General features: G+C 59.5%; 2 protein-coding genes across 2 annotated transcripts; one reads left to right on the top strand and one right to left on the bottom strand.

The window, feature by feature from the left end:
- Positions 1-350: 350 nt before the first annotated feature.
- PML (PML nuclear body scaffold) lies at positions 351-9,436 on the bottom strand (the record flags this gene model as incomplete). Its single annotated transcript, XM_082488933.1, has 12 exons — positions 351-1,190; positions 1,283-1,439; positions 3,537-3,589; positions 4,268-4,484; positions 4,574-4,654; positions 5,107-5,159; positions 5,824-6,401; positions 6,750-7,329; positions 8,063-8,191; positions 8,550-8,661; positions 8,779-8,904; positions 9,422-9,436. 12 exons carry the CDS (start codon positions 9,434-9,436, stop codon positions 616-618), a joined length of 2,676 nt encoding a protein of 891 aa, XP_082345059.1. The 3' UTR covers positions 351-615.
- A 426-nt stretch (positions 9,437-9,862) lies between these two features.
- Positions 9,863-14,354, top strand: STOML1 (stomatin like 1; the record flags this gene model as incomplete). The annotated part of the gene is made up of 7 exons (XM_082489120.1): positions 9,863-10,057; positions 10,249-10,355; positions 10,504-10,653; positions 11,124-11,327; positions 12,074-12,302; positions 12,853-13,071; positions 14,152-14,354. Exons 1-7 carry the CDS (start codon positions 9,910-9,912, stop codon positions 14,352-14,354), a joined length of 1,260 nt encoding a protein of 419 aa, XP_082345246.1. The 5' UTR covers positions 9,863-9,909.
- Positions 14,355-22,827: the final 8,473 nt, after the last annotated feature.

The following is a 22,827-nucleotide window of genomic DNA, read 5'->3' as shown; positions in this document are numbered from 1 at the left end:
AGTGGGTGTGCGTGGGCGTGCACAAGCCACGGCAGCCAGCCCTGGCACGCCCGGCCGTGTGCGCTTGGGCAGAGAGGGCCACCTGGCGGTGTGTCCCCCGCACTGCCGTGTCACACGCAGCCCCGCTTGGGGACACCGCTGGCAACCTCTCTTACCTGTCCCCGGGGGTCCCCATCCAGGCTGCGGGGATTTGGGGGATGTTTCGGGGGGGGGGGGGGGGGGGGGGGGGCAAGGTACCTGCTGCTGCCCGGGCAGGGCGAAGGGAATTCCCACTATGTCCCCTCCCGCCTGACTGGGGAAGAGGAGGGGTGGAATCGCCCCGATAAATTACACTGGGCTGCGCTGTGCGATTTATTTTCATAAAGATATTAATTTGATCAAGCGGTTTCTTTGCCCCTCCCTTAGAGCTGACTCAGGGTCCTGAACCTTTTAAGCGCCGTGGTGGGAGCGGAGAGGGTCAGTGAGCATCCCTGCATCCCTGCCGAGCATCCCTGCATCCCTGCCGAGCATCCCTGCATCCCTGCATCTCCAGCGAGCATCCCTGCTGAGCATCCCTGCATCCCTGGCACGGTTAGCCCGAGACGCGGCCAAGCTCAGCTCACGCCACGGTTGCCCTCATGCCTCCTCCAGCTCCCAGAGGATGAGGTTGCGCCGGGCCAGGATCTTGGCCACCCTCCTAGTGAGCAGCTTCTGCTGCACCAGGGGCCGGAGGATGGTGTAGCTCTGCAGGGTGCAGTGGGTGAGCATCATCCCCGCCTCGGGTTGAACAGGGAGCTCCAGGGCTCCCCAAAGCTCCTGCAAAGCCTTGGCCATGGCCAGCCCGTTGCCCTCGTTGAGTTGCAGCTGCAGGTGCCTTCTCAGCAGGTTCTTCAGGTTGTAGGAAGGGGCCCTGGGCAGCTTTTCCTTGATCAAGGATAACATATCCACGTAACCACCCACAACATGGCAGAAGTCCACTTTCCTCCCTGTGGCATCCAGGGCTTTAAAGAGAGCAGGCAGGTCTGGTGCCCAGAAGTTATAGACGACGAGGATGGGCCTGGGGATCAGGGAGAGGTACCAAAGTAGGTTTTGGATCCCCACCTCCACGGGGATGCCCTGGGAGAGCAGCGCCAGCACCGACTCGGGTGTCTGAATCAGCGTCTTGAAGGTGTGCTCTCCATCGGTTGCTGCCACCTCCGTGATGCGCTCGGCTGTGGAGGAGAATGGATGGGGTTGGAGTAAGTATTTGGGGGTGCCCCTCTCTGCTCCCCAGCTCCCTGTGCCCAGGAAAGGCTCTGCTCACTTTTCTGGTCAACCTTCAAGCTGAGGAACACCAAGGTTCTTGGCTCCGTCCCGTTGTCCCAAGGGCTGGCGGGACCAGTGCTGTGGTGGGGTGAGGTGCTGCTCCCGGACCATGTGGGGCTGGAGGACTTTTTGATGTTCTTGGGCTTGCTGGAGGCCTGCAAGAGATGGGAGAAGAGGGACAAGTCCCATCTGATTGCTTGGACCTGGCTGGGAAGGCATGAGGGAGCACCCTTGGGTGCACCACTGGCTGTGGGCAAAGACCTGGTTGTGTGCAACGTCATGAAACCATAGGGTCTGATGTGCCTGTGCTGTCAGGGATGGGTTGGGTGTGTGTTGTGTCTCAGGAGTGGGCCGGCCACGGGGAGCCCGACTGAGAGCCCAAAACCAGGGTCTGGCTCAGGTGAGCAAGAGCGAAGCTGTGGATGAAGCTCCTCCTAAGGAGGGTGTGGGATTCCAGGCAGTGCCCAGAGGGACACAACACACAGGGCCGGGGACTTGCTGTCCCTTGCTGCACGTCTCGTGTGGCCGCAGCTCATGCAGGGACGCAAACGTGGCTGAGCAACCTCACCCGGTGAGATACCGCTGGGCTTAAAGACCTGGTTGGTGTCTGGAGGAAAAGGGGACCGAATCGGACCAAGAGGAGGTTTGGTGCCTCTCCAAAGGGACAGGGGAAGGATGGTACCGGTGGTGGCAGCGCCCCGCGTCCCCCTCGCCCTGGTTGTGCCCAGAGTGACCCTTCTGGCCCGAAGGGAGTTAGAGGAACCAAATTCGGCGACAAAATGCGATGGCAGATGCTCTTTGCTACCCAAACCAGCAACAAGCAAATTGAATTTATATGCAAAAAAAAAAAAAATAAAAAAAGAAGAAGGTTTATTGAAGGGTTAAGCAGAGAGGGAAAGCATACAAGGTATTTTTGGGGAGGAAAACCACCTGCACGGAGACATGCGCTCGTAGCCCCGTGGTGGCCCTGTGGGCAACAGATCCCGGGCAGAGCCGGGAGCCGGAGATGCTCTTGCGGCTTCAGCTCGCTGTGTAGGGCATGGCAGTCCCCAGGTGACCCCACAAAGGTTCCTCCCCGGCCCCAAAAACCTCCTCGTAGAAGATGCCTGAGCCTCTGGGCAGGTTCTCCTTCACCCTCCACCCCCTGAAGGCTGCAGCCTCCCTGGGTTACATCCCACTGCTCAGCCTTTCTCCTCCCTCAGCTATTTCATGCCCCCCCCCCAACGCCTTTTCCAGGCTTTAAACCAATTTTTCCCCACCCTCTCAGGGCTGCACTTCCATAGCACCCAGCACCAGAGCTGTTTATACCCCTGGGACCTATTTTTTTTTTATTTCCCCCCCCCCCCCAGCTTGCGCCTTTGCTACACCCTTAAATCCGCATCGTACCAAAGGACACCCGACTGACGCAGGGATTTCTTGCAGCTAACATCCCCCAAAAGTCCCATTTTAATTTTTATTTTTTGGCACTAGCAGGGACAGGGTTTTAGTCCCACAATATATTTCTTTTTTTTTTAATTATTATTATTTATTTTTTTCCCCCCGTTAGAGATGAGCAAGGAAAAACAGCGAAGGAAAAAAAAAAAAAAAATGAATAAGGAAGCCAGCAGCGGGCTGAGATTTAATCTGGAAACAGCTTTATTGAAGAGTAAGAAGAGCTTCTGCATTAGTTCATACAAAAAAAGAGAAGAAAAAAAAAATATTGGGGCTGTTAACCCCTCACTAAGCCACTGCTGGAAAACCACCCGCCTCCCCGTCCCGATTCCCAAATCGGCTGCGCTCGCCTCCGTTTCCAAAAGGATCTCGGGAGGGACCCCCGTGCCCTTGGTTCATCTAACCACCTCGCCCAGGGCCACCTGGGTTGCGCCACAAGGAGTCACCGCAAGGAGCTTTGGGTCACTTTGGGGGGATGTTCGGATGGTCCCTACCTTCTCTGGTGGCTTCTCAGCCTGGGTTTGTCTTAAGGGACACCACCCCACAGCAACTCAAGGTGGGGTTTGCTGCCTGTGAGAGAGGAGCCTGGTTGCTCCACACCACCAGGAGACACCAGCGAAGGTCTCGGCCCAGGAGGACTAGATTTGGGCTGGCCCGCACGCCCCCTCGCCTTGGAGCAACCCAAATGGAAGAGGAAGCTGGCGCCGGGAAAGGAGAAGGCTCGGGTTGGAGGTAAGGGAAAGCCACCCTGGAGATGATGGGGCGCGGGTGCCTCTTCTGCCCGTGGCTCAGCAAGGAGGGAGGCCCGGCGGTACACTCACCGCCGTCTCTTCCTCGCTGTCCTCCGAACTGCTGATGATGATGCTGGTGTCTCCTGTGGAAGGAACAGGAGGATGCTGAAGCTGCAAGACTCCCATTTTTTATTTTGTCTTTTTGAATCCCACTGATTTCCCCATGGGACGACTGACTCCATCTCCTGATATTTTTTGGCAGCAGAGGGCAAACTCTACCAGGACCACCAACCGCCCAGCCCTTGGGTGCTCTCGGATGTACCCCAAGGTGTCGGGGAACCACCTTTCCACTGCTGCTTCACCCCGTGCAGCCTGTACCACCCACTCCAGAAGATGCATTTCGTCCTCCCTCCTCTTTGCAGAGCCAAGGGGGATGCTGGAGCGCAACTGGGTGAGCTCGGAGAAGAAAAAATGTAGGTTTTTCTGTTGTTTTGGGGTTTTCTTTCCCCCCCAAGGAAAATCCAGAGCTCCTGGAGCAGGAGGTAAGGGAGTCTCCCTGCACACCTCCCGCTATGCTCTTCCCTAGGTTGGGGTTTTGGCCACCTCGGAGGTAGGATGTGGAGCTGGATGGAGCATCTGCGGCCACCCCTGAGCATCGCTCTCGGGTCTACCCCCCTGGGAACCACCTCCCACCCTCCCCTTCTCTGTTCCAGAAGGGTTTGGCCAAGGCTCTGAGCGCACAGGGGTGCCCAGAGGCTGGGAAAGATGGGGGGGGGGGACCCCATAAAGGTAATGAGGAGGGGTACATCCCTGGTCCCCACCTGTATCATCAATGTGGCTCTTGGTGGTGGGGATGTTGCTGCAGGTCTGGGGCGACGTGGAGGTGCTGGGCTCCTTTCTGCCATCCCACTGGTTTGAACTGGGCTCGCTGGGGGCCGGCGTAGCATCGTACTCCAGCTTCAGTATCTTGGGTGACATCTGGCTGCCCTTCTCCGTGCAGCGTGACCTCCGCTTGGGCCACACGGTGACGGGGAGAGCCTGGAGAGAGAAGAGCACAGAAGATGTACGGTGCCGGGGTGACGTTTCCTGGTCCCCAAGGGACCCCGCCTGGCCGGGGCGGTTCTTACTGGGCTCCTGTGCATCTCCTCGAGGCTGATGGTGAATGAGGGCAAGATGCTCGGGCTCTCGGGTTCGGCAGGTTCCCCTTGCTGCGGAGAGAGCATGGAGCAGCGTTAGGGTGAACCTTGAGACCACCGACCCCTCTGTAGGACTGGGGTGTCCCCGAGCAGCGGGCAGAGCCGGGGGGGGTGACAAACATCCTCAGCAGGGGGGAAACTGAGGCACGGCCCTCGAACTGGGGCTGTTTGGCAGCGCTACAGCCCAGGGAGGTTTTTCCCTGGGGTGGGGAAATGAGGGATGGAGAAACGGGACAGGGTTAGGAAGCACGCGGGCAACAGTGGCTACAAAGCAGGTTCTTCTCTGCCCGGGCAGAAATATCCCGGGGGGAAGAAATGGGAGCAATGGGGTGGGGGAGGGGAAGGCAGAGCCTCAGGGAAGGCTTGCAAAGGTCAGAGGAAAGGTTGGGGGGGGGGGGGAAATTCCATGTTTATGGGTAAAGCGGGACGTGGCGGTGCACTGGGATGAAAAGCAGACATCTCACCAGGTTGTTCTCCAGGGCCACCTCCACCGCAGGGACAGCTTGGGAATTAGTACCTGCAATGGAAAGAGGAGGGCTGCAATCCCAAATCGGAGCCTCCGCGGCTCCCACCCGGCCCCGGCGGCAGCCAAGCTGGGAACAACCTGCCCGGAGGCTGCAGCAAGGAAGGGACACCTCTGGTCTCCTTCCCACTTCTCAGCCCTTGGGTTTGGGATGGCCCAAGGGGTTCAGGAGCCTCCGGAGACCCAGAAACCAGCACCACCAGCGCCTGTCAGATTGGTGGGAGACCAAAAAGGGGTTCTTGGCCATATCAGCAAAGGAGCAAATCTTGGCCCCAGCAGAAATAAGCCCCCTCCAGGAGCGAATTTGGGCTCGTTGTGCTGCAGGGAGGTGGCTCTGAACCCGGCAGGACCCGGAGCTGGGTGAGGGCTTTCGGAGCTGGCCCAAGTCCCCGCTGCCTGCGGTGCGGCCGGATCCATCCTCCCGGCACGTCCTCACCTGGTTGCCGCACGACTCGCTCCGTCGTGCAACAACTGCATCCCATCCCTGGGGGAGGTTGGAGTGTGCCCACCACACGAGCAACGGCTGAAGGCACAGGTCCATCAGGTCACCACGTGGAAGGAGACTTGAAACCCACAGTAAATACGGTCTAACCAGGGATGATAACCTTCACCTCTGCTTTCGGTCCTCCCCAGCTTGCCTGGCCAAGCGCCTCCTCACCTGGTTGCCCCACGACGCGCTCCGCCAGCCCCCGCAGCCTGGCTCTGCACTCGGCGAACTCTCCGGGCTGCGTGCGGTCCCTGGTCATCGGCGGCTGCAGCCGCTGCAGCTCCTCCAGCGAGTCCTTGATGAAGGGCTGCATGTCCATCACCTCCTGCTCCGTGGCGTAGAGGTCCATCTTCTCCACCAGCCGCTCGCCCGCCTCCATCCGCCGCAGCACCCCCTCCACGCGCCGCAGCTCCCGCTCCAGCTCCCGCCGGCCCTGCTCCTGCCCCGCTTCCACCAGCCCCACCAGCTCCTCTTCCTCCCGCCGGATCAGCCGCACCAACTGCTCCACCCGCTGCCGGATCAGCTCCCGCATCTCCCGCTGCGCCTGCTCCAGCCGGGCGGCCTCGTCCTGCAGCGCCGCGTAGGTGGCCTCGAAGAGGCTCCTCTTCTCCTTCAGCTGCCGGCTGATGGTGCCCAGCTCCTCCTGCCTGCGCCGCGTCTCACTGCGGATGTCGCAGAACGGGGCGTGCTGGCTGTCCAGCAGCGCGCACAGGCAGCACAGCGCCTTCTTGCACCTCGTGCAGTAGATGCTGGAAGGAAACGGGGAGCATCCTTCAATACCAGTAGGTGAGCTGGGGGAGGGGGGGGTGTGATTTCCCCAGATCTTTCCGGAGTTTAACGAGAGGGGAAACTGAGGCACGGGGCAGGAATGGGCTTTACCTCTCAGCACCGGCTGCAGATTTGGGCGTGAAGCTGGGTGTTCAACCCACCTTTGCCTCCCCTCCCTCCTCCCTGGGGATCTGCCAACCCCATATCACACCCTGGTCTCCCCAAAGACCTTCTCCAAAGGCAGGTGGTGAAACCTCAGCCGGTCCTGGAACAGCAGCCCCAAAGCCTTTGGTACAGGATGGGACCTGGGGACAAAGCACCGCTCTCACCTGGAGACGTGGCCCTGGTCGGTGTGACCAGGACTGGAGCAAAAGAGGTTGCAGGACTTTTTGGTGTCTTCCAGGAACTGGTGGGCCGACTCGGCGCGAAGCTCCTCCACCCTCTTGGCCTCATGGTTCCGCTTCTTGAAGAACCACTGGTGGTCCTCGAAGCACTTGGCGCAGAGGAAGTCCTCGCACTCGGAGCACCACACCGCCGCCGTCTCGCCCTGGCACCGGCTGCAGCTCGGGCCATTGCCGTTGCTGATCTTCTTGTAGATGTTGAGCCTGGCCTGCAGGTTGGTGAAGAGCAGGTTGTCCATGTCGGGGATGCCGCTGGCCTGCGGCATGGCTGTCCGGCACACGGGGCACTGCCCGATGGGCTTGTTCTCGCTCAGGCAGTCGAGGCACAAGGTGTGGAGGCAGGTGAGGAGCTTGAGGTTGGGCGATTCCTGCCGGCAACGCTCGCAGAGGACGAACTGGAAGTCCTCCTCGACCACCGTTGCTGCCGCAGGCGGGTGGGATGGAGGGGAGCACGGGGGTGGACCCAGTTGGGGTCCCATCTCCGTGGGGGTGGCGGTGCCGTCTCCATCTAGGTGGGACGCGGGGGAAAGAGCATGAGCTGGGGGGGGGATGGGGGACAATGACAGTCCCACCCGTGGGGGTCACACCAGTCACCCGTGGGTAGCCCGCTTTACCCACCCCGCTGTGGGGAAGGGCTAATGGAGTCGCAAGGTGGGCAAGCAGCCCCTCTCCACCCCCCCACCCCCCGCCTTGTCAAGGGTGACTGGGCGGCAGCACCCCGGCAAGGTGAAGGGTGCTCTCCCGGGGAGATTCTCTGCTGGCTACAAAGGGTTGTGCTCCCCCCTGCCCTCCACGTGGGAGCCTTGGAGGCTCTCCTCCCCCCGCCCCAACCTCTCTTCCCTCTGGGAGGAATTTTGGATTTCAAAGGTGGGGAGGGGGAGGGGGGGAAGGGAAGAAAGGCTGCGAAGTGACTTTCCTTTCGCTTTGCCGCCGCTGTAAGCGGGGGGGGGGGAGGGGCCCTGGCGACGGTCGCGTCCCCGTCCCGTCCCGTGTCCCCCCTCCCGGGCAGCACCGGGATGCTGTCACCAGCTCTGTCCCCCCCCCCAAAATAAAGCGGGGACCCCCCCTTACCACCTCCCCCCGCAATATTTTTGCCCCCTAAAACCAAAATATAATGCCCTCCCCCAAGCGGGCAATACCCGCGGCTCCCTTTGGGGTCTTTTTGGGCTCCGTCCCGTCCCACCTCCCCCTCCAGAAAAGCGGGGAGCTCCCCTCACCACCCCCCCCCCCACCCCCCTTACCTGCGGGGGGGCCGGGGTCGGGCTGTCGGGGGGCTGCGGGGCTGTCGGGCATGGGATCGGCGGGGCCGGAGCGGAGCTCAACGGAGACTTTCGTTTCCCCGGGCTGCCTCGGGGGAGGAAGAGGAGGAGCTGGCGGGAAGAAGGCGGGGAAGGCGGGGGGGACGGACGGACGACGGGGGGACGGGAGAGAGCTGGGGTTGCCCCGCTCCCCCCCCCCCCTCGGGCAGCGCCCTGCCTGCCATCTGCCCTGGGGTGCCGGGGGGGGGGATGAAAGCACCGGGGGGGCTGCTGGCACCTGGGGGGGGGGGATGCAGGTGTCGGAGGGATGCTGGCACTGGGGGGCAGGGGGAGGAGGATGCTGGTACTGGGATGGGGGCATGCAGGTATGGGGGGGGGGATAAGGGGGAGAAGGATACAGGCACTGGGATGGAGATGCTGGTACTGGGGGGGAGATGCAGGTACCGGGGGATAAGGGTGAGGAGGATACAGGCACTGGGATGGAGATCCTGGTACTTGGGGGGATGCAGGTACTGGAGGATAAGGGGGAGGAGGATACGGGCACTGGGATGGAGAACCTGGTACTTGGGGGGATGCAGGTACTGGGGGATAAGGGGGAGGAGGATACTGGCACTGGGATAGAGATGCTGGTACTGGGGTGGGCATGCAGGTACTGGGGGGGAGATGCAGGTACCGGGGGATAAGGGTGAGGAGGATACAGGCACTGGGATGGAGATGCTGATACTGGGGTGGGCATGCAGGTACGGGGAAGGGGATGCAGACGTTGGAGGGATGCTGGTACTGGGGGGCAAGTTGAAGAGGACACAGGTGCTGGGATGGGGACGCTGTTACCGGGGAGGGGGAGGGAGGGGAATTCTCACACCAGAGGGGTGCAGGGACTGGAGGGTGATGCTGGCACCGGGCGTTCGGATGGCAAAGCTCCACTTCAGCTTCTAGACAGGACCCCCCCACCCCGAGCAGTGCTGGGGTGTATGTCTGGGTGTCGGCTGGGCTGTAAGGCCCCCCACCCCCCCCAAAATAGGGCTTTTAAACCTGCCCTATTGCCACCCCCCATCCTATGCAGCCTGTTCTTTGGTCTCCGCTACCATTTGTAGGGTGGTGAGATGGAGGCGGGGGGGGAGTGGGGGGAGGGAGGGAATTTGGCATGGCGAGAAGGCCCCACCGGCGCAGGAATTGCTGGGAAAAAATACCTCTCCCAGTTCCCTGCGGGGCTGGGGGACCCTCCGCATCCCCCCAAGATGAATGTGCGACAGAGGCCGCAGTTCTCCCCATGGTTCCCAGGCAGGGCCTTTCCGGAAAAATAATAAAAAAAAAAAAAAAAAAACAACCCAAACACCTCACCGAGCCGTGAGCCATGAGCCGTTCCGTCCCTGTGCCGTCAGCAGCCACATGACAACGAGCGGATCAGGAAGCGCCGGCGGCTCCCTCCTTCCCACCGCAGTATCGTCCCCGCGTACCCCCCACGGCCACGGGGCTGGTGGCCGGGGGACACCCCGGGCTCATCTCCCGCCTCCGAGGGGGTGCGAAGCGGAAGGCGCTTCTGCGGGGCTACGGCTTTTGTCTCCCATCTCGGTTCCTCCCCAGAGGGTCGCCGGGAAGATGTGAAGCGCCCCCCCCCTCCTCCAGCCTGGGTGAGACCCTGGCACGGGAAGCCCCCGAAGGATTTGATTTCTTCCAGAGAGCATCCGCTGTGAAAACAGCAGGGCTCCTCCGCTCTTCTCCGGCGTCTCGCCACATCAGGGCAGGGAGGTTGGATCGGGCTGGGGACAAGCAGAAGCCATGGCAGAGGGGGACCGGGCTTAGAGGGTCCCCTGCAAGGCACCAGCACCATGTTCAGCCGGTCGGGATACCAGGCTCTTCCCTTAGGAGACTTTGACCGCTTCCAGCAGTCCAGCATCGGGCTCTACGGTGCCCAAAAGGGCTTCTTCTCCTTCGGATCCAAGCAAGATCCTCCGGGCCCGGCTGGGAACACTGCGGGTGAGTCCCCACCTTAAAGGGGAGATGCTGCCTTCCCCTGCTGGCTGGGTGCCCCCCGCACTGCTGGCTTCATTGGGGTGCATGGGGGGGGGGGGGGAGCGGGGGGGAGGAAGGCTTGGATGGGGGTTTCCAGACAAGGAAGGGGGCTTTGGAGCAGGTACATCCCCTGTTTCACCTCCTCCCCCCCGTAGACTCTTCCCAGGGTTGGTTGTCCTGGATCTGCCACGGGATTATCACCTCCTTGGTCTTCTTGCTGATGGTTGTCACCTTCCCGATCTCAGGATGGTTTGCCTTGAAGGTAAGGGAGGAAAGTAGATGAGGAGTGGGATGGCAACCCGTCCTCCATGGGGGGGACACCTTTCCCAGCTGCCCCTGCTCCCGTTGCTCCTGGCACCACAGGAGCCGAGGTTTTGCTTCTGCCCTGGTCTAAACTTCCCCCGTTCCAGATCGTGCCCACCTACGAGCGAATGATCATCTTCCGCCTGGGCCGCATCCGAGCGCCGCAAGGACCCGGCATGGTCCTGCTGCTGCCCTTCATCGATCACTGGCAGCGCGTGGACCTGAGGACGAGGGCCTTCAACGTGCCCCCCTGCAAGGTGTGTTGCCTCGGGCCCCAGGGCAGGATGAAGAGACATCTCTTAAAATACCCGGAGCGGGTGGATTTGGGGATGGTCTGACCCTCGGTGCTGTGCACGGACCCAACTTTGAGTTCTTCCATCCTCACGGCGAGGCGAGGGGGGTTGTGGGCTGGTGCTGTGCACCCAGAGTCCTCGCCTGCCTGCGGTCGAAAAGCTCCTCTTGACTTTGCATGCCTCGTTCAATGCATGATCCTGGCTGGAGACATCTCAAAAGCAATCCTTATCCTTCTCAGATGTCTTTCGATAAGAGCCCTGTGCTGGAAACTGGCCTCACCGTTCAGACTAGCCTAAAATTCATCATTTGGGCTGGTTTTGTTTCTAACAACCCTCCTAAAGAGATCTAGAGGTGGTTGCCAGCTGGGAAAGACACACAAGGGTTGGGCCATGGGGTGGAAAGGGGGAGACATCCTGACTTCCTTCTGCCCTAGGTCACCTCCAAGGATGGGGCGGTCATCTCCATGGGCGCCGATGTCCAATTCCGGGTGTGGGACCCCGTGTTGTCCGTCATGATGGTGAAGGACCTCATTGCGGCCACCCGGATGACGGCGCAGAACGCCATGACCAAGACCTTGGTCAAGAAGAGTCTCCGTGAGATCCAGGTGGAGAAGCTGAAGATCGGGGAGCAGCTGCTGGTGAGGACTGCCTCCAGCCCTGCATAGACCCCCTCCTCACTCCCCAAACCTCAGGCTCTTGGTGTGGAAGTAACAGGAAGGGAAAGCTGGAGCTGCAGAAAGTTCATCTGGCCATGAACTTGGCCAAGGAGGGCAGCTGTGAGGAGGTGGTGATGAGTAGGGAGTAGATACCTTCAGCCTGTGTGTCTCTGGAGCTCCGTGGCTTATCTCAAAGGGCTTTGGCCACACAGAAAAGCCCACGTGTTGTCGGCACACTTAAATTCAACCTCCATATCTCCACCAGGAAAACATCTGGACGGGGCTGCAAACTGGAAAGGGCTTTGGGGAGAGAAGAGGGGCAGTGAGTAGTGCCCTCAGCCAACCTGGGCCAGGCCAAGAGCTTGTGGATTGAGTGTCTACAAGGGGAGATGTGAAAGGATGCTGGGAAGATATTCTGGGGTCTCTGGGGTAGTTTGGAGGCTAGAGATGGTGCCTGGTGGAGCACCATTCCAGGCCATGGTGCTGGGGGGGGGGGGGGGGGGGGGGGGGGCAGAAGAGCAACTGGGAGAGCTGGCTTGAGAGTGGACAGCTTGGAGGGAGACGGACTATTGAGTCTGGTCCAACACCCCACATCTAAAGCTGGTGGGTAGCAGAAGTATAAACTATGGGATGCCCATGGATGGGAGCGCTATGGGGGGTGGTCTCCATGGCCATACCCAGTTCAGCCTGGGCTGCCAACACCTCTCACTTTCTTCCTGGCTCTGCAGCTGGACATCAACGACATGACCAAGTCCTGGGGCCTGGAGGTGGACAGGGTGGAGCTGAGCATGGAGGCTGTGCTGCAACCACCCCGGGAGAACCTGGTGGGCCCTCTGGCCACCATGCCACCCATCTCTGGGCTGGAGGGGCTGGATGGCACCATTCAGCAGTTGGCCGCCCATTTCTTCAGCAACACCCTGGCTCTGGCAGGCAGCAAGACCGGCGCTCCGGAGGCAGGTAACCAACCCAGGGCCACAGCTTCTCTGCTGGGGGGATGTCCCTCTGGCCCGATGACCTTTGCGTCCGTTGGCTGTTTGACAGAGGAGCCAAAGTCTGGGAGATAACACACTCCTACGAGCACAGCGCAAATAGGCTGTTAGGGGGGAGGAGGGAGGACCGCTTCAGGCACAGCTCCATGGAGCACATGGCACACCACAACCTTTCTAACGGGACATTGGAGATGGGACTGGGGAGGGCAGGAGCAGATCTGCGGGAGCCTGGGCTCAAGACCAACTCAGACCTCAATCCTGCACTGATTTGTGCCCCACTGTTTCTTTCAGGGATAACTTTCCACCCCCTGGTAGCAGGGAAAGAGTAACCCATGGCAGATAGGAGCAGGCAGTAGGAACTGGCAAAACCATGTTGTCCTCTTCTTGCTTAACTGGAAACTTCCTGGATAAATGGGTTTCTCTGCTCCAGAGACCTTCACTGGTGGGTTCATGCAGACCCAGCAAAGTTCACAACTCAAAGGTGTCTCCTCAACGCACTTCTGTCCTTTCGTCCCCAGCAGACAGCGTGGAGACGGTGAACGAGGTGGAGCCTCCCACCGCTCCCCTCCTCGCCACCGCTGGCAGCACCTGGAGAAAGCCCAGTGCAGATGAACTGCTCTCGGCAGTGGAGCCCATCCTATCCGAGACCCTGGTCAGCCAGGTGGGAGCATCCTATCAGGTCAACATCGCCCTGCCCAGCGGCGCCTGGACCACCTACTTCATAGACCTCTCCTCAGGTCACCCACCACTCTTCGGGGTTGTTGTGTTGGGGGTGGGAGGGTGTTTCGTGCCCATGGCCCCTTTGCATGCTGCGAACCCCTCCGAGCTTGGTGGTAGGTGGTCCCAAACCAACCCTGATTGGTAGCTCCATGAAAGGCACCCCAGGGTCCATCAGCTGAGCACTGCAGTTTGGTGACCTTGGCCTTGATTCCATGCTCCCTGGAAGTCCAAAGTATAATCTGTTTTGGGTTAAACCCATGGATTTTCCTTTAAGAAAGAGGGCATTGATAGAAAATTGGCAGCCAGGTCTCCTCATGGCTGGCCAAGTAGGGTGGCTCAGGGACCTCGGGGCTTGTTGCCTCTTCTGTGCCACCAGCCCAAGGGGGCAGTGATGGAGAGATATGATGGGCAGCACCTTGGGCCACTGCCATACTGGAAGATGTCCTCCCAGCACCCAATTCCATTCCCCTATGGTTTTCCTGGTGGCCATGTGTGCTCACTTTGGTTGGGATAGAGTTAATCTTCATGGTAGCCAGCACGGAGCTATGTTTGGATCTGTGCTGGGAATAATGCTGATAACACAGGGATGGTTTAGTTCCTGCTGAGCAGGGCTCACACAGGATCAAGGTCTTTTCTGCTCCTCACACCGCCCACCAGTGAGTGGGCTGGAGGTGCACAAGGAGGTGGGAGGGGACACAACTGGGGACAGTTGACCCCGACTGACCAAAGGGATATTCCATACCATATTAAGTCATGCTGGGCAACAAAAAGCTGGAGGAAGAAGGGGGGGACATTCGAAGTGGTGGCCCTATACTACCTACTATGGAGAATATTAACTCTACCCCAGCCAAAATCAGCACACCAAGCAGCACAGGGCTTGGAGGTGGACCACTGTGAAAGGTCATTGGTGGAGCAATACAAGAGAAATTTATCTCCATAATGAGTAAGGATTCCTATCTTCAAAATCCCCCTGTCAGGCCCTTGTCCGTCATCTGACCCAACTCAATCCTTACGAAATGGTGGAGGGAAACACCAGCAGGCAAGGCTGGATCCTGACACCTGCTCTTTCTCCCTCTCCCACACATCATGTCCTACAGGCAGCGGGCGGGCTGGCCGAGGTGTACCCGAAGGCAACCCCGATGTCATTCTGGAGGTGGCGGAAAAAGACCTACAGGACCTCTTCTTGGGCGACCTGCGCCCCTTGAGTGCCTACATGAGCGGGAAGCTGCAGGTGAAAGGCGACCTGCACCTTGCCCTGAAGCTGGAGGAGCTCGTCAAGGCGATGAAACAACATAGATAGAGCATGTGTGTGGGTGCGTGTCTGTGTGCCTGTGTATTTGTAAGTGTGCGAAAGCCGGGGGGGGACATATAGGGGTGCTGCGTGGTGGGGGACCTTGCCCTGCTGGAGCTCCTGCCATCATCCCCGTAGAGGCTGCAGAAGTTGGGTGAAGACCTGAGCAGGGAAACTGAGGCTGAGGCCCGTTGCCTGTCCTTGTCTTTACCTCCCCTGCCCATCCTTTCCCTACAAAGTTATGGAATGAGAACCAGTTGGAACCCCAGCACATGCCAGTCTCGGACTGGAAGGGGCACGAACTGTGCAGATTGGACTGGGAAGAGCTAGGGGACACGGTGGCCAAGGACGGTAGTAGGCAGCCCAAGTGGGGCATGAGGGCTGGCTGGACCAGGCCGGGATGCCACCAGCAGGCTGGGGTTGGGGTCCAGTGTGGCACTGCTGATGGGATGCTGGCGTTTATGGGGAAGGAGCAGAGGTGGCGATTTGGGGAGCGACCTTCCCGGTGGCACCTGAGCCTTCCCCACGCGGTGGTTTGTAATAAGTCGTTGCGCTAATTTGTGCTTCAAAGTGCTTTTGCATGTGTGCCGTGAGATCTGTCCGTGGGGTGGGGGGCGCGTGGACTGTATATAGGCGTATATAGATATTTATTTATTTTGTAAGCTTCCTTTCTATCAACTCTCCGTGGACAATAAACCTGCTCTGCAGCCTTGGGCTTGGGCAGCGATGGGCTGACGTGACTTCTGCAGGCGGGTGGTGCCTCAGTTTCCCCCGAGGGACCTCGGGGTGCTGCGTAAAGAGGCCACGCGTTGGCCCAGGGCATGGAAGCTGCTGCCAGTCAAGGAGGCTGAGTGGTGTGACCGTCGCACCATCTGGGCGCCATGACTACACAAAGTCCTCCCACGGCAAGGAAGAGTTGTCAAAATGCGGGACGTGGCTTCTCGGGGGGGGGGTGATGCTCAGCTCCCTTACAGCACCCAGCACCCCGGGGGTTAAAATGTCTCAGAGGTCCAAGCAGCTTTACCAGCCCTCAGGGTGTTTTGTTGGACCAGTGGGACAGGCCTGGCCTGACTGGCCAGGGGGAGGCTGAAATATTTCAAACTTAACCATTTCATGGGTGCATTCAGGCCAAACCACCCACCCAAGGTCTTCTTCAAGGCTGGCACCAGCCTGGCCCAAGCTGTGGAGATCCTACAGGCCCTAAGGGGGGGGATGACCATAGTGACCTCTCCTTTTGGGGCTGCCAAGTTAGGTGACCCCCAAGTGCTCCTGGTGGTGTCCCGTGTGTGTGTCCCCCCCCCTTTTTTTTGTGGTCTTCCTTTTTTTTCTTATGGTGGTCCCCTTTTTTTTGTGGTTATCCCTTCTTGTGTTTGTGTGTTGTGTGTGGTTTTTTGGTTTGGTGTTTTTTTTTTTTTTTTTTTTTTTTTTTTGTGGTGGATCTCCTTCTTTTTATTGTCCCTCCCTTTTTTTTGTGGTGGTTCCCCCTTCTTTTGTATAGTCCCTCCTTTTTTTTTTTTTTTTTGTGGTGGTCCTTCCTTTTTGGGTGGTGGTCCCCCTTCTTTTGTGGTCCCTCCTCTTTTTTTTTTTATTGTGGTCCCTCTTTTTTTTTTTTTTTTGTGGTCTTCTTTTCATCGGGGGAAGGGGGTAGCGATGCTCTGCAGAAAAGGGTGCAAAAGAGATCCATCCCCCCCCCAGGACAAACAGGGATGTGGAAACGCTTTCCAAAGTGGGGACACACACACACACGACACAGTCCCTGACGCACACACACACACACCCACACCCGTCGGCAGCAGCGCAGCGTGGTCCTACGATAACTTTTCCTGGGGGCTGCTGCCGCCTTTGGGGGAGGGGGTGGTGATGGTGGTGGACTTTTGGGGGGCCCCTCCGCCTTTCTTCCCTCCTGCACGGCCGAGAAGGGCTTTTCGGGGTGGGGGTGGCGGCGTGCCGGGTTTGGGAGCGAGTTCTGCGCATCTTCCCGCCCCCCCCCGACACGAAGGAGGAGTTACTTGCAGCGTGGAAGAAAGCGAAAGTACAGGCAGCGCAGGCAGGCGAGGGGGGGGGGGAGGGCTGCCAGCCCTTCCCGCCCCACCATGGCCCGCTCCCACCCCGGCCCCCGGGTGAGCACCGGCCGGTCCAGGGATGGATGGCGGGGGGATGCGGTGGGATGCAGGCGGTGGGGTCCGGTGGTGCTTTGGGGGGGAGGGGGGGGAGCTGAGGGGGCGGTGTGTGTGTGTGTGTGTCCAGGCCACCAGGGAGTCCCCAGCCCCAAGGTGTGATGGGGATAAGAGTTTTGGGGTGTTGCCCCCCCTCCCCCTTTAGATGCTTCCACCATGCCTCATCCTCTGCTCTGCCCCTCTGCAGCCCACCCCACGCTCCCCCCCCAGCACCATAGCCAGGGGGACCGTCCCATTTCCTCTACGGAAAGGAGGGAAGTCTCCTGGAGGGAGAAAAAGCGTGTGGTGGTGCTCCCTCCGTCCAACCTTGCTGCAGTGCACAGGCAATCCCTGGTCTGGGCATCGCTGGTGGGAAGTGGTTGCTCACTGGTTGCTCCCAGTAGGGTTTGTAGGTCACCTTCCCCCCTCCAAGATGTGGTTTCAGAAGCTCTTCAAAACACACCCTGGCGCTCATTCCCCTTCCTCTCTCCCTTGCTCCCTCCCCAAGCTCCTAGAAGATCACTTCCAGTTCCTCCTTTGCGAGGGTTGCCGGCAGGAATCGCCCAACCTCAAGCTCCTCACCTGCCTCCACACCTTGTGCCTCGACTGCCTGAGCAAGAACAAGTCCATTGGGCACTGTCCCATGTGCCAGATGGCCGTCCCGCAGGCCAGCAGCACCCCCGAAGTGGACAACCTGTTCTTCACCAACCTGCGGGCCAGGCTCCAGATCTACAAGAAGATTGTTGATGGAGTTGACTTGTTCTGCGACAACTGCAAGAGAGCCGGCGAGTTCTGGTGCTCCAAGTGCGAGGACTTCCTCTGCACCAAGTGCTTCGAGGCCCACCAGCGCTACCTGAAGATGGAGAGCCACAAAGCCAAGAGGGTGATGGACATCAGGGCAGGGTCTGCTAAGGACTTTCTCGAGGACGCCAGGAGGACAAGTAACTTGTCCTGCTCTAACCTGACCCACAAGAGCCAGTCTGTAAGGTAGGTCTAAGGGGGGGGGGGGGGGGGGGGGGCTGTTGCCATCTGGGTGGTTTCTTGTCATAAATCTCTTTGGGCTAGTCCATGATGGGACTTGAACAGGGTGTCCCTGTCCCTCTGCTGCCCTGGTTGCCACCTTGTCATGGAGAAGATGAGTGGGAAGTAGTGACTGGTGGGCTCTCAGGCATGGAGGGAGGGTTTGGTTCAAGCTGATGATGGGGACAGGGTAGACCGAGGGAGGGGAGCACGTGGGGTCCTCCTTGAAGAAGGAAAGGTTGGTGGTGGAAAGGTTGGTAAGAAGGGCGAGGTTGGTGGACCTCAGCGAGAAGAAGGCCTGTTGCTTCAGCTGCCGCGATGGAGAGTAGAGAAGGGTGTGTGTTGCTGATGCTGCTAGACCAGTTTGGAGAGGATTTGGGCAACAGCGCGGGTGCTCTCGTGGTTCAGCCCCAGCTGGCAACTAAGTACCATGCGGCCACTGGCTCACTCCTCCCCCGCCTCGGTGGGGTGGGGAGGAGAATGGGAAGAAAGAGGTAAAACTCGTGGGTTGGGATAACGACGGTTTAATAGAAGAGCAAAGGAGGAGAAAAATAATAACAATAATATTGACAAAAGAATACAGAAAGTGAGCGACACACAGTGCAGTTGCTCAGTACCCACAACGTGATGCCCAGCCCATTCCTGAGCACCGATCCTGGCCAACTCCCAGTCAGGTACTGAGCATGACGTCATCTGGTATGGAATATCCCTTTGGCTAGCTTGGGTCACTTGTCCTGGCTGTGCCCGCTGCCAGCTTCTTGTGAAAATTAACTCCGTCCCAGCCAAAACCGGGACAATAATCCCAGTAAGTGCTCGTGGAAGGGCAGAGAAGCTCATTTCTCCACTGGGGAGGGACTTTTTACAAGGGCATGTAGTGATAGGGCATGGGGGAATGGCTTCAAACTGGAAGAGGGGAGATTTAGATGAGATATAAGGAGGAAATTCTTTCCTGTGAGGGTGGTGAGCCCCTGGGGCAGGTTGCCCAGAGAAGCTGTGGCTGCCCCATCCCTGGAAGCATTCAAGGCCAGGTTGGACGGGGCTTGGAGCAACCTGGGCTGGTGGGAGGTGTCCCTGCCCAGGGCAGGGGGTTGGAACTGGATGGTCTTCAAGGTCCCTTCCAACCTAAACCATTGTGTGATTCTATGAATGAACGAATTGCACAGTGCGTGGCCGAAAATTACCGCTCCGCTTGCGCTTGGCCTCACAGCATCTACTGCAAGAAGTGCTGCAAGCCCCTCTGCTGCGTCTGCGCGCTGCTGGACAGCCAGCACGCCCCGTTCTGCGACATCCGCAGCGAGACGCGGCGCAGGCAGGAGGAGCTGGGCACCATCAGCCGGCAGCTGAAGGAGAAGAGGAGCCTCTTCGAGGCCACCTACGCGGCGCTGCAGGACGAGGCCGCCCGGCTGGAGCAGGCGCAGCGGGAGATGCGGGAGCTGATCCGGCAGCGGGTGGAGCAGTTGGTGCGGCTGATCCGGCGGGAGGAAGAGGAGCTGGTGGGGCTGGTGGAAGCGGGGCAGGAGCAGGGCCGGCGGGAGCTGGAGCGGGAGCTGCGGCGCGTGGAGGGGGTGCTGCGGCGGATGGAGGCGGGCGAGCGGCTGGTGGAGAAGATGGACCTCTACGCCACGGAGCAGGAGGTGATGGACATGCAGCCCTTCATCAAGGACTCGCTGGAGGAGCTGCAGCGGCTGCAGCCGCCGCCGACCGGGGACCGCGCGCAGACCAGGGAGTTTGCCGAGTGCAGAGCCAGGCTGCGGGGGCTGGCGGAGCGCGTCGTGGGGCAACCAGGTGAGGAGGCGCTTGGCCAGGCAAGCTGGGGAGGACTGAAAGCAGAGGTGAAGGTTATCATCCCTGGTTAGACCGTATTTACCGTGGGTTTCAGGTCTCCTTCCATATGGTGACCTGATGGACCTGTGCCTTCAGCTGTTGCTCGTGTGGTGGGCACACTCCAACCTCCCCCAGGGATGGGATGCAGTTGTGGCATCCATCACTTCCAAAGCAATGCTTGTCTCTTGCTCTTGAGGAGTCTGGTGGTGCCCCAAACACATTTGTACTGGGAGGGAACATGGTGGGTCGCTTGGGATGGAGCCGTGCCGTGGCTTGAAGGATGAGGGAGGTGAGTGGCACCTGGAGATGAGGCGCATGGAGCATGGGCTCGCAGAGGCTCATGTTGGCAAGGAGGAAGCGGGTTGATGGGTTGCATCAACTCCACGTCCTCTCTGAAAAATGTTTGTGCTGGTGGCACGTGCAGGTCCCTCAGGAGTCATAACCATCCTCCTTAATGTCCTGCCACCCGCTGACCACTTCTGCTACTCAGATCTCCAGCCAGTTTGTCTTTCCTCAGCCTTTGTCCAAAACCATCTGGGGCTGGGGTGATTCCCCTTTGGGATTGTTGATTACTGCCTTGGGCTGGCGTACCCAACCGGGAAGTCAAAATGTTCCTCGGGAGCACTCCCCCCCAGGGACAGCAAGAGGTCCACCATGCTGGTGGTTCGGGAATGGTGAAGGCCCTGGTATCTGTGGTGTGTGCAGGGATGGCGTGCTGGAGGATCTAGGTTTGGTCAGAAGGTGGTAGCAGCCTTCCAGAAAATGGGGGGGGAAAAAAGCAATGGGAGGAAGAGACTTGGCAGGGTCTTCTGCTCCATCCCCCCGCTGCTGTCATCAAACCTGGGCTATGACCAGTGTCCTCCTTGGCCCTCTGTGGGCTTCCACCCCTGAGCTCCCCATGGGCTATGGACAGCCCATAGAAGAGCCCAGGGGTGATGTCCTGGATGGGGCTTGGGGTGTCCTGGATGGAGCTTGGTGTTTCCTGGGGATAAGCTGCCTCCCACCCCATTCTTTGTGTCTCCATCGCATGGTAGGTATCGTTCCTCTGTCTCCCCTCTCCACCCCACTGAGGCAGGCTGGGAGGACCCTCTGATCCCTGATTCTCCCCTCCTGCCCCCTTCAGCCTCCCTCCCCACGACAGGCACCTCTGCTCCCCAGCATGACTCCCCGTCTGAAGATGATTCCACCCCGATCCTCGACCTCGAGCCTCCCGGAGAGCATTGCCAACTATGTGGAGGTCTCCACACAGGGCTGTCTGCCCACCACCAGCCCTGTGCCCCTGTGTCAGACCCCTCCGGCAACAGAGGACGTGTGTGTCCAGACCAGGGAGGGGATATGTCCCCCACCCAACCCACACCTCCAGCCCTTGTGATACAGAGGGATGAAGAAGCAGAGGACGACTTGGGGTCAGCCCATGGGGACGCTGTGCCTCTTGCCAGGAGCATCCAGGACTCTCTGGCCTCCCTGCAGGAAGATTTCGGTGGCTGGGCCAGGTCCAACGTGCAGCAAGCGGACGAGCTCCTGAAGATCGGCAATCGTCTCCTGCAAGCTCAGCGCAGGGCAAACAGGCACCTGGTGTCCATGACCCGGGAGATCCGGGCTATGTCCTGCTCCCTGGCCACCGTCACCTCTGCTGTGGGACCTTTGCTGCAGCCCGTGGCCAACCCACAAGACCCCAACACGGCAGACGTGGACTGGCCATCGCTGCCCTCCGACATGCTGGAGTTATTCCCTCTCAGCACCCCGCAGGAGCGTGAACCGCTGGTCCCGGCGGCTGGTGTGGCCCCTTCTCTCAGGACATCCTCTCCTGCCACCCGTCCTGCCAGCCCAGCAGCCCACATGGACCCCCCCAGCCCGGCCTCCGAGGGGGAAAGCCCCAAACCAAGGCACCCTGCCAGGGTCAAGCGTGGTGGCAAGCCCAGCACCAGACTTCGGAAGCGGATGAAGAAGTGAGGGTCTCCAAACCAGAACGTTTGCCGTGGACTGCAGCTGCTTGGAAAACCCTTTCGAGGTCTCTCTGGAGACCAGGTTCTCCATCTCACCTTGCTATGCCAATAAATCCTCCTGGGACGAACAGTGCATTGGTCTTTTGCTGGGTTTGGGAAGGCAGCACCTCAAATGAGGCCTCACCGCTTCATGGCAATAACTTGCTTGGGAACACCCTGATCCTACTAATGACCTTTTTTCTTTCCTTCCCAACACGTGCCACCTCCCGGTTTACGGGTCCGGGATGGGTGGGAGGGCAGCAAACCTGTATGGGAGAGCTGGTTGGTACGAGGATGGGTGGATGAGTTGGCGGGTGGCCGGGCAGAGCAGACACCTCTCCAGCCCAGTTTGCAAGCTCGCTGCTGGATTTCAGTCTCAGTAGCACCTCCCAAGATGTGACCCTCCAAGGAGGTGGTCCCAGAGCCACCTACGCCTTCTGCAGAGTCTTTTCTTGCTGTTCTCAGACGTCCCCGGCGTTGCTCGCCCTCCTCTCAGCTCGCTGTATTTTTCTGCTTTCAGAAGCCTCCCCAGCTCCAGCCATGGAAAACTCCCACCAGGTGAGACTTGGCTTTGCTTTGCTCTGGGATTTTTGCCTCCTGGGGTTACCTGGCAGGAATTTTGGGGCTACTCCCCAGCCCTTGCAAGGTCGCTCAAGCTCTGGCATTTGGTTGCAGCTTTCCAAGTTCTCTTTTGAAAGAGGAGAGGAGATCGGCCAAGCTGGTTTGGGACAGGGCTGCAGAGCCAGGGCAGACTTTGTCCCTTGAAGGCACCTTTCTGGCAATGGTGCAAACATCTCAGGGTGAGACATGCCGCTGCACACGCCGTCATGAGCTCTCGTAGGCACGGTGGCTTGCTTGCCTGCGCCTTGCCCTGCCCACATCCAGGGCTGGCGGTGGAGAGATGCCGCGATTGGTTGTGATGGATTTGGGACCCTCAAAACACATCTCCCACAAGAAGGGCAGAGCCCCACTCCAGCAGAATTGGCCTTCAACGATGTTGGATGCAAGTTCTCTTTTGGTTTCCAGTCCCGTAGCGCACGAAGGAATTGTCTGGCATGAGACCTGCTGGCTTTTGCCTGGGACAAAACGGCCATCACAGGACTGGGGCTGAGGGACCCCCAAGGTGCTCCTCTGCAGAGCGCGTCCCCAGCCTGGGGTCAGAAGGGCTTAGTCCTGCCTGCAAGCCCTGCAGAGCCTTGGAGCCTCAGGGCTGAAACGAGATGGAAGATGACTTATTCCCCAAGCTTGGGAAGGGGAGGTTCCCATGTTCTCCTTTGCAGCCGTTAAGCAAAGCAGAAAGTTTTCCTGACCCTTGCCATGCAGAGAGGGGGACCTTGACCAAGGCAGTTGGAGTGGCCACAGCCCAGGAGAGCCAGGGGCTTCATGCCACAAATGAGGACGTGGTGCTGGGTGACCCCAGAGCAGCAGAGACCATCTGGGCAAGTGGAACGCTTGCTTTGGGCAGGGACAAACCCGTGTGGGTCAAGCTTGTTCGGC

This window comes from Vanellus vanellus (genome assembly GCF_965231255.1).
Source record: "Vanellus vanellus genome assembly, chromosome: 11".
NCBI lineage: Eukaryota > Metazoa > Chordata > Aves > Charadriiformes > Charadriidae > Vanellus > Vanellus vanellus.
Note: the sequence above shows the minus strand (reverse complement) of the source record. Positions and strands in the feature narration are given on the sequence as shown.